This window comes from Lissotriton vulgaris, chromosome 10 (assembly GCF_964263255.1).
Source record: "Lissotriton vulgaris chromosome 10, aLisVul1.2, whole genome shotgun sequence".
NCBI classification, from domain to species: Eukaryota; Metazoa; Chordata; class Amphibia; order Caudata; family Salamandridae; genus Lissotriton; species Lissotriton vulgaris.
The window spans coordinates 783,845,017-783,859,517 of NC_141698.1; the positions used below are offsets into that span (position 1 = coordinate 783,845,017).

Sequence of the window (14,501 nt, forward strand, 5' to 3'; positions counted from 1 at the left end):
CGCAAGCATGCTGGTGATCCACTGAAGCTAATCGGATCGAAGACGACGTCAATCTCTAAGAAGGTCGGTTCGTCTCCGGGGCTTCCTCCACCAATTAAATACAGACTGCCCCCGACCGCTCGACTCAAATCGTTCGAGCCACAAAGGGGCGCCGAGACCTCCAAGAAGGTATTGGGACCTTCCAAGTCTCAGTCCATTCCGGAGGGGGTAATGTTCCAGGCACCCTCGTATGACAATCAGTCGAAGCTCTTCATCGACTCGGATTCTGGCAACCTCACCATTCACAAACGGAAAATCGCTCCAGAACATCCTTTAGAGTCATACAAAATCCCTCTCAAGAGGAAAAAGGATTCAGCCACCTCACCTGTTCTCTTTGAACATGTTGAGTCCTATACACAGCACGATGCCTATTCTCCCACACGCAGCGATGAGGATGTGGGAGATGATTACAGTCATATGGGATTTATTTATCATGCTGACACAGATCAAGGGGAACCTCAACACTGGACTGACACTGTTGACCCTGATGATCCACACACTACGCCTGATACTCAGTCTTATAATGTCAAAACCTCGCCTACTGAGGACACAGCAGCGTTTAACGCTTTAATTGAAAGGGCTGCCATTAACCATGCCGTTGAAATGCACGCTGAGCCAGTGGAGGAGGACTTTCTATTCGATTCTTTCTCCACCTCAGAAAGATCGGTAAAGACATTGCCTATGCTAAAGGGTGTCCTCAAACATGCTACTGACATTTTCAAGGAGACCGCAAGGGCAAGGGTTGTAAACTCAAGGATTGAAAGAAAATATAGGCCTGCGCCTGTGGACCCTACCTACATCAAAAGCCAGCTCCCATTGGACTCCCTAGTAGTGGCTAATGCTCGCAACAGAGCAAACTCTCAAACTAGTGGTGATGCTCCTCCACTGGACAAAGAATCCAAAATCTTGGAAGCTTCTGGCAAACGGGTAGCAGCTCAAGCTGCTAATATTTGGAGGATCTCAAATACACAGGCCCTATTAGCCAGATATGATAGGGCTCACTACGACACGTTAGAACAGCTGATGCAACATCTGCCTGATGCTTATAAAGAGGGAGCAGAAATGCTAATACAGGAAGGAAAGTTAATTTCAAATGCATCCATCAAGTGTGCACTCGATGCAGCAGACACGGCAGCTAGAGCCATCAACACTAGTGTAATGCTGAGACGTCATGCCTGGCTCCGCATCTCTGGTTTCAAACCAGAGATCCAAACAACTTTGCTCAATCAGCCAGTTAACCCTGACTTTCTTTTTGGTCCTGATGTAGACACAACCCTTGAAAAAATAAAAAAAAACACTGAGACAGCAAAATCCATGGGAGCTCTGCTGTCACAGCAGTTATGGGGCAGTTCCTTTCGATGCTCCGGTAACAGGGGAGCCTCTAGAGGTCAAGCATTGCAGCAAGCCCAATACAACAAGGGGAGCACGCAGACCACCTATAACAAGAATAACAAGGCAGGATATCGTGGGAACAGCACCAAAGGCAGAGGACGTGGAAATAACAATGCCAGATCCTCCCCCCCCCCCCAACAAACAGTGACGCCTTGTCACTGCCCCCAGACCATTTAACACCGGTCGGGGAAGACTCCAGCAGTTCCTGCCGGTCTGGGAAGGCATTACCACAGACAGGTGGGTGACACATCATATCCAATACGGCTATTGTCTGGAACTAACCTCCACTCCCCCCAACATACCCCCAAGGCACCGTCCTATGTCCACAGAGCACATGCACTTATTGCAGCAAGAAGTACTCTCCTTGCTGCAAAAAGGGGCAATAGAACTCGTGCCTTTAAAAGAGCAAGGTACAGGGGTGTACTCTCTGTACTTCTTAATCCCAAAAAAGGACGGTTCCCTGCTGCCCATTCTAGACCTCAGACCCCTGAACCAGTACATGTTGTCAGAACATTTTCATATGTTAACTTTACAGCAAGTCCTACCATTGCTCAGTCAGGGAGACTTCCTAGCAACCCTAGACCTGAAAGATGCATATTTCCACATTCCCATTCACACAAGTCACAGGAAGTATCTCAGGTTCACCGTCAACAATCAGCATTACCAGTTCAAGGTCCTGCCTTTCGGGGTCACCACTGCCCTCAGGGTGTTCACCAAGTGCTTAGTAACTGTGGCTGCGCACCTTCGGAGACAACACATCAATGTCTATCCCTACCTGGACGACTGGCTTGTCCAAGCAAAGTCAGCCCAGCAGTGTGCCAGCCACATGTCACGCACAATTCACCTCCTACACAGTCTAGGATTTTCACTAAATTACCCAAAGTCGCACCTTCAGCCCGCTCATGTACAACAGTACCTAGGTGCAACAATAAACACTCTAACAGCAACAACGCAGCCAAACTCTGCCAGAGTCAACGGCATGCAGTTGCTGATTCAGAAATTCAGGCCCCAACACTCGCTCCCAGAGCAGGTATTCATGCAGCGGATCAGTATGATGGCCTCCTGCATCTTCATAGTCCCGCACGCGAGGCTACACATGCGTCCGCTCCAGGAGTGCTTGGCACGACAGTGGAACCAGGCTCATGGGCATCTGAAAGACCTGGTGTTGGTGACCGGTCGTGTATACAACTCTCTGCATTGGTGGAACACACAAAACCTTTGCAGGGGACGACCGTTCCAAGAGCCTGTCCCACAAATAATGCTGACGACGGACGCATCTCTCCAGGGCTGGGGAGCGCATGTCCTCCATTATACCGTGCAGGGACTATGGACGATGCAGCAGCAAAAGATGCATATCAATCTGTTGGATCTGATGGCAATCTTCATGGCGATGAAGGCATTCAAATTGCACCTGTGCAACAAAGTCGTGCTGATCCGGACGGACAACATGACTGCCATGTATTACATCCAGAAGCAGGGAGGCACATACTCTCTGCAACTATCTCATCTAGCCCAGAGCATGTGGAAGTGGGCTATCCAGAGGAACATCTTCCTCATGGCAGAACATCTCCCTGGCGAAGACAACCAGATGGCGGACCTGCTCAGCAGGCACAGCCATCATATGCATGAGTGGGAGATACACCCCTCGGTGCTCCAACCATATTTCCAGCAGTGGGGTCATCCAGAGATAGACCTGTTCGCCACAAAGGAAAACGCAAAATGCCAAACCTTCGCCGCCAGGTTCCCACAACCGCAGTCTCAGGGCAATGCGATATGGATGAACTGGTCAGGCAGATTTGTGTACGCTTTTCCTCCAGCACCGCTCATACCGCTAGTGGCACGCAAACTGCGGCAGCACTCCATGACGCTCATCCTGGTTGCTCCAACGTGGGCAAAGCAGGCCTGGTACACCACGTTCCTGGAACTTTCAGTGGTGCCTCACCAACGGCTGCGCCTCCCGCCCAGTCTCCTCACTCAGAGCCATGGAGACATTCAGCACCCAGATCCGCAACAGTTGAGCCTTGAGATATGGCTCCTGAGGTCATAGAGTTCGGCTACCTCAACTTGCCCCCTGACTGTATGAACATCATCAAGGAGGCAAGGGGGCCTACATCTAGGGCGTGCTATGCAGCCAAATGGAAGCGATTTGTCATCTACTGTTCCAATAATGACATTAATCCGCTAGATGCGTCCACGCAGAACATCATATGTTATTTGTTGCATCTATATAGATGCAATCTGGCATATATTTCCATCAGGATACATTTGGCCGCCATGGCAGCTTATTTTTAAAACAGGCAGCATCTTTCCCTTTTCAGAGTGCCTGCCATTAAGGCTTTTTTGGAAGGACTCAAAAGAGTGATCACTCCCAGACACCCTCCTTCACCTGTCTGGAATCTAAACATAGTTCTCACCAGGCTCATGGGGCCACCCTTTGAACCTCTTCATTCTTGTGAGATAGTTTCTTACATGGAAAGTGGCTTTTCTGATAGCCATCACATCGCTAAGAAGAGTTAGTGAGCTTCAAGCCCTAACAATTCAAGAGCCTTTCCTACAAATTCATGCTAATAGGGTAGTGCTACGTACCAACCCTAAATTCATGCCTAAGGTGGTGTCGCAGTTCCACATTAATCAAACCATAGAACTGCCAGTTTTCTTTCCAAACCCTGATTCTGTGGCAGACTGAGCACTGCACACCGTAGATGTTAAAAGAGCTCTCCTGTATTATATCGACAGGACAAAAGACTTTAGAAAGACTAAACAACTGTTTGTTGCCTTCTCTCCACAACACAAAGGCAACCCTATTTCCAAATCAGGGATAGCCAGATGGATTGTTAAGTGCATACAGATCTGTTATCAAAAAGCTAAACGCACTTTAACAGTTCCCCCAAGAGCGCATTCCACACGCAAGCTAGGGGCATCCATGGCTTTCCTAGGTAACATTCCTATTCCTATTCCTATTCTATAGGTCTGGCAATACATCCAAATAACCTCGATGAACGAGTCGATTATGCTCCCAATGTCGAATACTGTTTATATATTTGTGAAAGGACGTCAATTGGGTGGGAGGTAGTTACCGCTATCAAGTGAATGACCAGAGTCTGTGTCCGTTAGTTATGAAACTTACAGAATAAAGGTTGATACCCACGCTAATTGATGACATTCTAAAAAGACCAGCAAACCCCTGGTCTCTTAAGTTCCTATGGATAGGACTCATCCTGCCCATATGAGAGTCCTGTGACTAATACAGTGAGACCCGAAACGCGTCGGCATTCATTCCCTGTGTGAAACAATATCAAACATAGCAATATTGGAACAGGAATGTGGGTGGTATCAAATAATGCTCACCCCCTGGGAAATTAATTCATTTGTAAACCGCAGTTTTTTTGTACTGTCCCTTGGCAACTGTTTAATGATTTGTTCATATTGATTTGTTTTGTAATTTGAGAGCACATTTGTATTGTATGTTTATTTTTCACACATTAATTGTACATATTGTTTTTCTCTTGTTTCAACAATGGTGTATGATATAATGTGAAGTTGATTATGCTCTTTCTCTGGCTCGAAATGTTTAATGTTTTATAATTCAACAAAAAGTAAATGACATAACTCAAGTGTCAGGGTGAACTAATAAATGTTGGTTTACCCCTCTTTATCCATTAATTGTTTTTCAATCTGTATCAGAGGCATAGGTAAAATTCCCCTTTTGTATTACTTAAAGGCCCAACCTACCCTCTTTCCCATAGGGCCAAACCCCGCCTTTTCTTAAAAAACAGATCTGAATGTCAGCAGCTCTACATGCCAAGAACAGATGCATACTGCTAAGTAGCATATTCCTTATAGTGTTGATGTTGCCATTGCATTTCTCCCGTCAGATGGTGCTTTCTCCAGTTTCTTGCATAACGAGATGAAGTATCTTGGGCATCATCTGATTCCTATAGTCTGTGATGCAGTGACTATGCTGCATGCTTTCTCTGTGGTATTGATGTGTGTTTGGAGTGCCTCTTCTGTAATTTTTGATCTCCTCCCTTCCTATTAAGCTCCAGATAGGATCTAAAAGATATTTTAAATCGGTCTACTTGGCATGCCTTCTAAATTTATTTCTTGAATTTACTGTAGTAAGTGTATGTTTTTGAAACTTCCTCAGTGCTTTTATTTTATTCCGTGTCATGTGACATTGTAGGCACTTTATTAAAATAACTTAATGCAAATAAATGCTTAAAATGGGTGATTTGTTTTTAAATGTGAGACATATAATTTTTTTGTCTAGTAAATGTAATATGGGTGTGTCTTGATGTATTTCAGGAGGATGCTGCTTTTTTAAAAGAACAACTTCGGAGAGCTGAGGAGCAGATTCAAGGGAGCAGACAGGAGTCTGTTTTAATGGCCAGGGAGCTCAGTGACGTAGTAAATATGCGAGATAAAACAATGTCTGATCTTCATATTGCTCGTTTGGAAAATGACAAGGTGAAAAAGCAGCTAGCTGAGGCTGTGGCTGAGCTTAAGTCACAGGAGATCCAGGTTGCAAAAAGTAACCTAGCTGTATTGAAACAGGAAAAGGTAAATAACGTAACCAGTTTGCTACTTTGTGGGAAGCAAATTTTCTGTGTCAGAGAGTGAAACATGCCCCAGCTATTTTTTCATATAGCATTCACCCTCATAACAACCATTCCTGTTCACTTGAACCTCAGCATGTTAGTGTCCTACTATTTGATTCAGTCGGATTCTGCCCCTAGACAAACCATATATTTTTGTACCAACCTTAGTGATTTTGATATAAATTGTGATGTGGTGTCTTCTCTCCTTCCCTCCTCTACCCTCCCTCTGGCCCAATGTTATCCTATTGGGTAAAACAAGTATTGCATTCGGGCACTTCACAGCGACTTGTGGTACCAATCTCCTAGACTTAAGGTGAGTATATGGGGCAAGGTTCAAGGCCACACCAACTGGCCACCTCTGGAGGCTCTGGGATGTCCAGGTGCATAGGTGTGTTACATGGCCAGGTGCCCAGTGTTAGTGAATGGGGATCGGTCCTGTCGGAAAGAGGCTGCAGATTTGGATTGGGTTACCAGTCACGCTGAACCAACAAGGGGGCTCAGGTGCTCTGCCTTCAGGACGTGGGGACACTTTCAGTCCACTTTCACTCGGGCACGGGGCGACAGGTGCGGAGGTGTCTTGAGGCATCTGGTTTTTCACAGCTGAGTCACCCGCGGTCAGGGGGGGCTGCACAAAGAGGCTGAAGGCCCCGTTGAGAAGTCCCCTCCAAGCAAACCCAAGGTGGGCTTCTTCTTTGCCCACTTAAACTCGGACTTTGAGTGATGGGTGCAGTAATGCTGGCGGTGTCAGGTTTATACATTCTGAAGTCCTCATAGTTCTTTCTTTAGTACCTGCAGGGTGCAGGGAACCAGTTCCGCTGCTCCACAGGAGTTTCTGAGTCTAGGCAGAAAGTCTTTTGGAGGCACATCAGCTTACAGGGTGAGTCGACCATGGCGCATTCGTCAGGAACAGCGAACTGCAGGGTTAGTGCCAAATCAGTGGGTCATTCCACAGTTCTTGCTTGTCAGTCCTTCTTTTTCTTTTCGGTCGTCAGGGTCTGATTTCCTGGTGCCAGGGACTCTTCTAAATACTAGATTTATGGGCATTAGGGGAGTTTAGGTAAGTAGCCAAGGGGGTACTTACCACTGAGGTCACTACACCCCTATATGCCTTGACTCACCTTTCTATATGATGGAGGTTGGAGATTATGCAGAATGCTGCAACTCAGCTTCTTATGAATTTCCCCAGACATCAATCTGCTAAAATTGTCCCAAAGGACCTACACTAGCTCCAATTCGAGCATAAAATCCAGTTAAAGACCCTTTTCATTTTGCATAAGTCACTCTACAAGAAAGTTCTTGTCCTATTAAGATCACTAGCCACTTCCTACATTCCTGGAAGGTCACTTAGATCTTCCTCAGCACACTTATTGTAGGACCCCAAATTTAGCAAATCTCTTTGGGGTGGCCTTTCATGTTCATATCACACCCCCAAACTTTGGAACACTCTTAACCCATTATTACATTTGCTTTCCAATGAGCTATCATTCCGTAAGGCCCTGAAAATGTGGCTTTATAGTAACTAGTCCTGTCTGAGAGCTTATTAATATGATGACTGTTCTAGCGCTGGAAGGCCTTCGTGTTGCTATGCGCTAGGGAAGTGGGCATCACCCTGTCTCAGAGTTACTAAGTTTGCCTTCACAAAGATGGCAGACTTCTGTTTTTCGTATTTATTTCCGGTAGCCCACCTTAGGGGTGGAACTAGCCTGAAGGTGAACATGCCTCTCTGACTACTAATTTTCACGCCTGTCCAGGTGCCAAATGGGCCCTGGATATCCTCTCCTGCGAGGGAAACCAGATTTTCATACCAAAGTTGCTGGGCTCTTTGAAGCTCCCTGCTTTGGAATGCTAATTTGCAGATTGTGCTGTGGATGGGGTGTAAAAACCATCTGCCAGAGCATACTGAGAGCATAGGCCCTCATGCCTGGGGGTCAGAAACTTGTCTGTGGTGGCAGACTGGCTAAGACCACTCAGTCAGCACACTAGTAGTTGGTAGGTTTCAGAGGGCCCCTCTAAGTTGCCCTCTGAGTGCATGTATTAATAAATCCATAACTGGAATCCGTGTGGGATTATTCATATCAGATGTTTCATACCAAACATCTCTAGTTTCAGTGGAGCCATCATGTACCTGGGGAACTCATTTTTGACCAGGGTCCAGCACATGTATATAAAATGGCTTCCCTATTTACTTGTACTGGCAGTAATGAACTGGCCAGCACAGGGGCATATCTGCTCATGCAGATATGTCCACACGTGTAATATGATGCACCCAGCCTTAGGGCTGTAAGGCCTGCTTAGGAGTGTACATATTCCATGCAGTGCTAGGGGACATGATATGGCCTCTTTAGTACCTGTGCCCTAGGTACTACTTACTAGGGGCTTAGAGTTGCTAAAGGCCAGGACTCTTGGGTATCAAGTGACCAGTTGTTTTGTTTTGGAAAAGGAACACTAGCACTGGGGACCTGATTAGCAGGAGCTCAGTGCTCTTCAGTTCGGGTTGCATCAAATACCAGGCATAATGTTGAGGCCCTGCCTTCAACACAAACCCAGTTTTCTACAAATAGACCCATGCTTCAGTTATGATTGCCCGCTATGACTTTGAAATTGGGAGTGGCATCATAGAGTACCCCTATATGGACATAATAGATATGTTATTATGTCTGATTGCACGTGGTACAGATTTCTGCTGAGTGGAGGTTATTATGTTATGTAATGTCGTATAGGTTTGTGAAGTGCACGATCAACCAGGAGTGTATCCTGGCACTGAGCAGGTGTGGACCTAGCCAAGCCTAGGGACTAGTGGAAATTCTTGACTAGCTAGGTCTTCCGATCCTTGTAAAAGTCAAGAAGGAGGAGGCTCATATGTGCAGTGGCAGGCCGTTGCACGCTTTATGACTGATGTAAAACGCTCAAGCTATAAATCTGTTTTTCTGTATGTTTGAGGTGTGTGCAAGCACACTGACAATCTGAGGTGTCCCGAAGGTTTGTGAAAGTAAATGTCTTTAAGATATGCTGTGCCACTGTTATTTAGTGCCTTGAAAGTGTGGGTAAGGAGTATGGATTGTGTTAGTTTGTGTATGGGGAGCCAGTGAAGTTCTTTCAGGTGTGGTGTGATGTGTTTTTGTTGATCTCTACTTAAAGGGTATTCCCATAGTCCAGCTTGCTGGTGATCAGGGCGTGCATGACAGTTTTCCGGGTGTTGATTGGGAATAACAAGAAAAGCTTCCTCCACATTTTCAGGGTATGGAAGCATGAGGGGGTGATGGTGTTGACTTTGGGGGAGGGAGAGAGGGTCATTTTGCGTTTGCTGTCGATGACCATTCCAAGGCTCTTGGCATGTCAGTCCTAGCTCTGTTGACCACCTGGTGGAGTCCTAGGATGCAGTGCTTTTTCTGAGGATCATGATTTCAGTCTTTGGATTTGTTTGTTTGATTTCACATGTATCCAGCAACATAGTTAATTTTTTGCTGGAGCCTCCTTACTGCCCAGTAGTTCTCTCTAAATGCTGCATTACGGCTAATAAATGCAGCTGAGTATGGCACACACATTTTCAGCTAAACGTAAAATGTAATGGACCTACATGAAAAATGTAGCTGTGTCCTGGTTACTCAAATGTTACTTCGGGAACAAAGTAAAACCATTATAATTATGTCATGTAATGTATGGTTCATCGATTGAAAGTGTCAATGAAATTGGGTCCATGCTTTGTGAACTCCTTTCATTTTCAGTCTTTCTTTGATGTATTGGAGAATCCTGTTGATTGCTTGACAGCTTCCACTGGTTCACTGTACGGTTCTTTTAATCATTTGATTGCTGCAGAAGCATTCTAACTTACAGCATGCCCCTCATGTGCTATTTTGATCAGTTGTTGTGCTACTTTTGTCTGTTTTCAGTTTCTTACATGACCCCTGTTGTCTGTGAATAAAACTTCTGAGCCACACTTCAGTTTGGTTGTAGATCCAAAACAAAAGATTTTGTATAAATCTGAGTATACATAGAGTGCCTCTTTTTTTTTCTTTCAGGAAACCGTAAACCCCATAGTGGAGCAGGAGTTGCGCAGGGAAGTCGAGGACCTGAAACTTCGGCTTCAGATGGCTGCAGACCATTACAAGGAAAAGTTTAAAGAGTGCCAAAAGCTCCAGAAGCAAGTTGTGAAACTCTCAGAGCAGTCGGTAATTATGATGTGAATTCCTTTCAAGGACCAATATGCCCTATCTTTCCACTGACAATGTTTGAATGCTAATTTCTAATGCAATCTCTGAGATGAATAAAGGTTAAAGAATAGCATAATTGTAATTTGTTTTGCTTAAACAAATGCTCTATAAGGGATCTGCATTATTGTTTTGAATCACTCAATAGCATCACTGTGTACTAGATCCTGGAACATTCTTGATAACAAGCAGGCCAACAGGTCTGGTACTGACTTCCAGCCTTTTTGCCTTATCAATTCAATGCTTATTTTATTTTAGGAGGGGGTGTTGGTTCATTAAAGACCAATGGATTAAGAGGTCTTGCTGAAATCCCCAATGAGTGTATTGTGTGAATATAATTTTAGTAAAACCAAAAGGTCTTGATGCCAGACTTAAAGAGCAAAAAACCTTCCCTCAAAAAAAAAAACTAACACAATGGTTATGTAAAAGTAACATTTGCTTCAATTGTTAGGTCTGAAGTTTAAGATATTTTCATTTTATAACATTATATGTATGATATACTTATAGGAACTTTCAGCCAGCTGTGTTCATCTGTTGGTCTCCTATTGTGTCATTCACATTTTGATCCTCACACTACAACATACAGATAGGGACAGTGAGTTAGCCCACTACAGCCATTAGCGAACCCCATTGTCGGTGATTGCATTTTACCTTTTCACAAGGAGCACATCCACACCCAAAGTAGTTACCTAAAGTGCTTGAGTGTAATATTACAAAGTATGTTTTTTTGGAGCAGTGTTTTTTTTTTTAGATAGATTAGAGTGCAGCTGTGGGCCCAACAATATCTTTGCAAAAAACAATATAAAACCAGCATTGGCAAAGCAAAAATACCAGCGGCCACACCTATTGGCTTCCCCATGCTTGTTATCCTTGAATATACCTCTATAAGAACCCATTACAGCTTTTACAAAAGGAGTTCAAAACCCATATAGAATTGTTGCTGCCCAAAACTCTGATTTGAAATTAAGGCTTCCCTAAGACCTTCTTGATCATAGTGAACAGCACATTGAGAGCCACAGAGTTATTTCATGTCCTTTTAATATGATCTCTTAATACAGACCTAAATTCAATGATCTTTGGGAATTTACCTAGTATATTCACCTGTTTTGCATGCCATTACATCTAAGATACCATAAAGAGGCTATTCCACTACTATTACCCAGACCCATCCGTCCTAATACTTTACAAAAGGTCCCTCAAAAATGGCTGCTGTTTGTTTATACCCTTTGTCAGCAAAGGCCTTAACATCGGTAGAAGCCTATGTCAATGGTTCTAGACTTACTGAGGAAGCTCTTCGTGTCCAAGATGGCAACTTGTCTGCAAGATTGTTTTAAGAGGTAGTTTTTGACCTGCAGAGATTAACATTATTCAGGAGGGTGCATTGACCTTTGCAGGCGATAGGAATATGCCTTTTAGGCAGGCCTTGATAAAGTTCCCATAATGTAATGCCTTGCTTCACTTAGGTGGTCTCCACATCTCGCTACATTGCTCTAATCACTGTGGAGCATCTCAGTTGAGTATAAATCCAAGAGGAGTTCTCCAGTATTAGGGGTGTCTTTCATAGATTCACATGCTTGAATATTCCCCGTCGTCGAAGTGGGAGTCCCACGGTAAATAAAATAGCAAAAATGCTAATATATATATATGTAATATCATAATTAGGCTTTCCTGTTTTCAGTTTCTATTTTTGGTAAATTTTGGTGGGGTTTTTTCAGTGTTTTCAATATCTTAAAAAACAGTTGTTCTCAGTGGTTACACATTTTCGCGCCACTAAAAACAACAGAAAAAGTGTTTTTCCAGTGTTTATGGAACGTTTTGCTTTTATTATTGCTTGGTTTCTGCACTGAAAGAACATGGTATATAGACATTGTACTTATAGTTTATATGAGGTCCAAATAGATTTTTGCTAATTAATCTTATTGTAGTACACCATAAAATACTTCTTCAGTGAGCCTTTAGGTCATGTGCGCTCGCTCTTTCCTTCTCATGTAAACGTCTGTGAAAAGGCCCTCTCAGCATTCATAGCCCCTTGTGCTGAGAACCATCAGCTAAGGGACACAGTTGGTATGACTCTTTCTTTGATGCCACATAAAGCACAAAATTATAAATATTTGTGTTTAAGTTCCTGTGCATAAGAAAACAGTGCACCAAAATGTACTAAAAAGGCAATAGCATCCCTCATTAACTCTGAAGATTGTAAAGATGCTTTCAGCATACCATCTAACAAGTGGCAAGGATCTCCTACAGGGAATCACTTCAGCTCAGGTATCAATTTTGATAGGTCATCACACAACTATTTTATATACGTAGCTGAATCACTGCAAATACAAACAATATCACTCCAATCTTTGTTGAACTTGGAAAGAACCATTTTTTGCAGAGCATTACAAGTGACACTGCGTTCCATGTTTTCCAAACGTCTGGTGTCATGTTTTCACCACAATCCCAGATGCTTGGTGATATATATACTTCTCACTATACCTTGCATTGAATATTTAAAGTCTGAGGTGTTGGCAATTCACCTACTATCAATACACTCAAAACTATGGTCTGATGCATTAAGGGTTTTTACCCATTCTCAGTGGGTAAATGCGATGACACATATTAGGAAAGATTTTTATGAAACCAGACATTTTACCTATCAGTGAAAGAATCAAATGCAGCCAAAATATCAAACATGAGTTTGAAATTTCCTGATTCTCTATAGTTTATAAAATAATTAAACTAGACCTAAAACATGAAACTAAACTCTGCATCTTTAGACCAAAGGCCACAAAACTGAAAAAAGTGAAAGGAAGAAGAAACAATATTTTAGTGGCATCCCTAAAGAACAAAACTCAAACAGAATAATGTTAGCCATTCTTTCTTACTGCTACCTTGTATGACAAAGTTACATTGTATTGACCCCTTCAGGAAGAAAAAATTGACTTTCACCCTCTTTTTCCTTTATTTGAAAGGCATTTAGTTTGTGGTTGTCCAGGTGTTTTTTCAGTGTTTATATGTTTTCACTGGTGAGGGTTATTTTTCTTCCAGTGGGGTTTTATCAGTTATTATAGGTTTAAACATAAAACCCCACAGCCTAATCATAATACATAATAAAACAGATAAAATATATACTGAAAAACCTCAACAAAGGTTCCTACATAGGAATGCATTAGAGAGAAAAAACTCATTTGCAACATATCAGTGTCATTATGTTAGTCCAAACTGCAGCCAATCAGGCTCAAGCACCCTCTAGAACCTTCTCCTCAGAAGCTCAAGCCCTCAGATTTTCTACCGCACGTCGTGTGAAGGGAGTCTCCCTGAGCTCTGCTCAGTTTTTTCTTCATATCTACTCTTCTACTCAGTGTTTTCTCAAGATGTCAAGTAAGAAGTCTTTATTTAGACCTTGCTCTTCCTGTGGGAAATTGCGTTTGTTTGAGAAGGACCCCCACCAAAAGTGTATTTACTGCTTATATCCAGAACACAAGGTGGCTGACTGTAAGTTCTGTAGAACTTTCCCTCCTAAGACCCTCAGAGACAGGGAGGGTCGTCTTCTATTATGGCTGAAGCGCCTTCAAGATAAGGACGCAGTTTTATCAGACGCAGAAAGTTTCCAGTCAGGTCCTTCTTCTGTGGCTTCCAAGCGTGGCAGTGTTCAGGAGTTACCATCTCCTTTTCTAAAGAAGAAAAAGCTGGCCTTGACTGTAGCTCCAGTAAATCCTACTGCTACTATGACTGCTGTGTCTACGCCCACGAGACCTGGCTCTCAGGCGTCTTTTCCAGCCTCTATAAGTGTTGTTACACTTATGACGATTCAGAAAAGGGAGTGGTGATGAACAGAGTGTCTGAATTAAGCAGACCACTCTTACCCAGTCCAAAGATCAGGGCTTGATCCATCACCGTTTTTTAGCTCACTGCACCATCCCAGCTCAGAACTTGGCTATATGCAAATTAGTCTGACCCTGGCCCAGTGCATCACCACCCCTTTTTCTGAATCGTTACACTTATGACAGCGCGGTCGTCGACGGGCTCGTCGACGACCATTCCATCGACGAGATTGGCTACTGTGGCTTCGTCGACGACTACTGTCACAACGACGTCGGCGAGGCGAGGTTATCGTCGACGGCTTTCACGACTACGAAAGCCTCTACCTCTTCAGTCTCGCCGACGATCCCTATTATAACTTCGACGAAGAAGTCATCGTCGACGATTCTGTCGACGTCGAAGATCCCGTCGACGGCTAAGCTCCCGTCGACGTCGAAGACTCCGTCGACGAAGACAC

The 14,501-nt window shown here is 43.8% G+C and overlaps 1 protein-coding gene across 11 annotated transcripts in view; it reads left to right on the forward strand.

The window, feature by feature from the left end:
- TAX1BP1 (Tax1 binding protein 1) overlaps positions 1-14,501 on the forward strand; it is an 804,469-nt gene that overhangs the window by 345,134 nt on the left and 444,834 nt on the right. For all 11 annotated transcript variants that reach the window (XM_086941702.1, XM_086941704.1, XM_086941697.1 and 8 more), the window contains 2 exons: positions 5,737-5,991; positions 10,049-10,198. In XM_086941702.1, the coding sequence (XP_086797828.1) occupies positions 5,737-5,991; positions 10,049-10,198 (405 nt within the window). The remainder of the gene's footprint in view (positions 1-5,736; positions 5,992-10,048; positions 10,199-14,501) is intronic.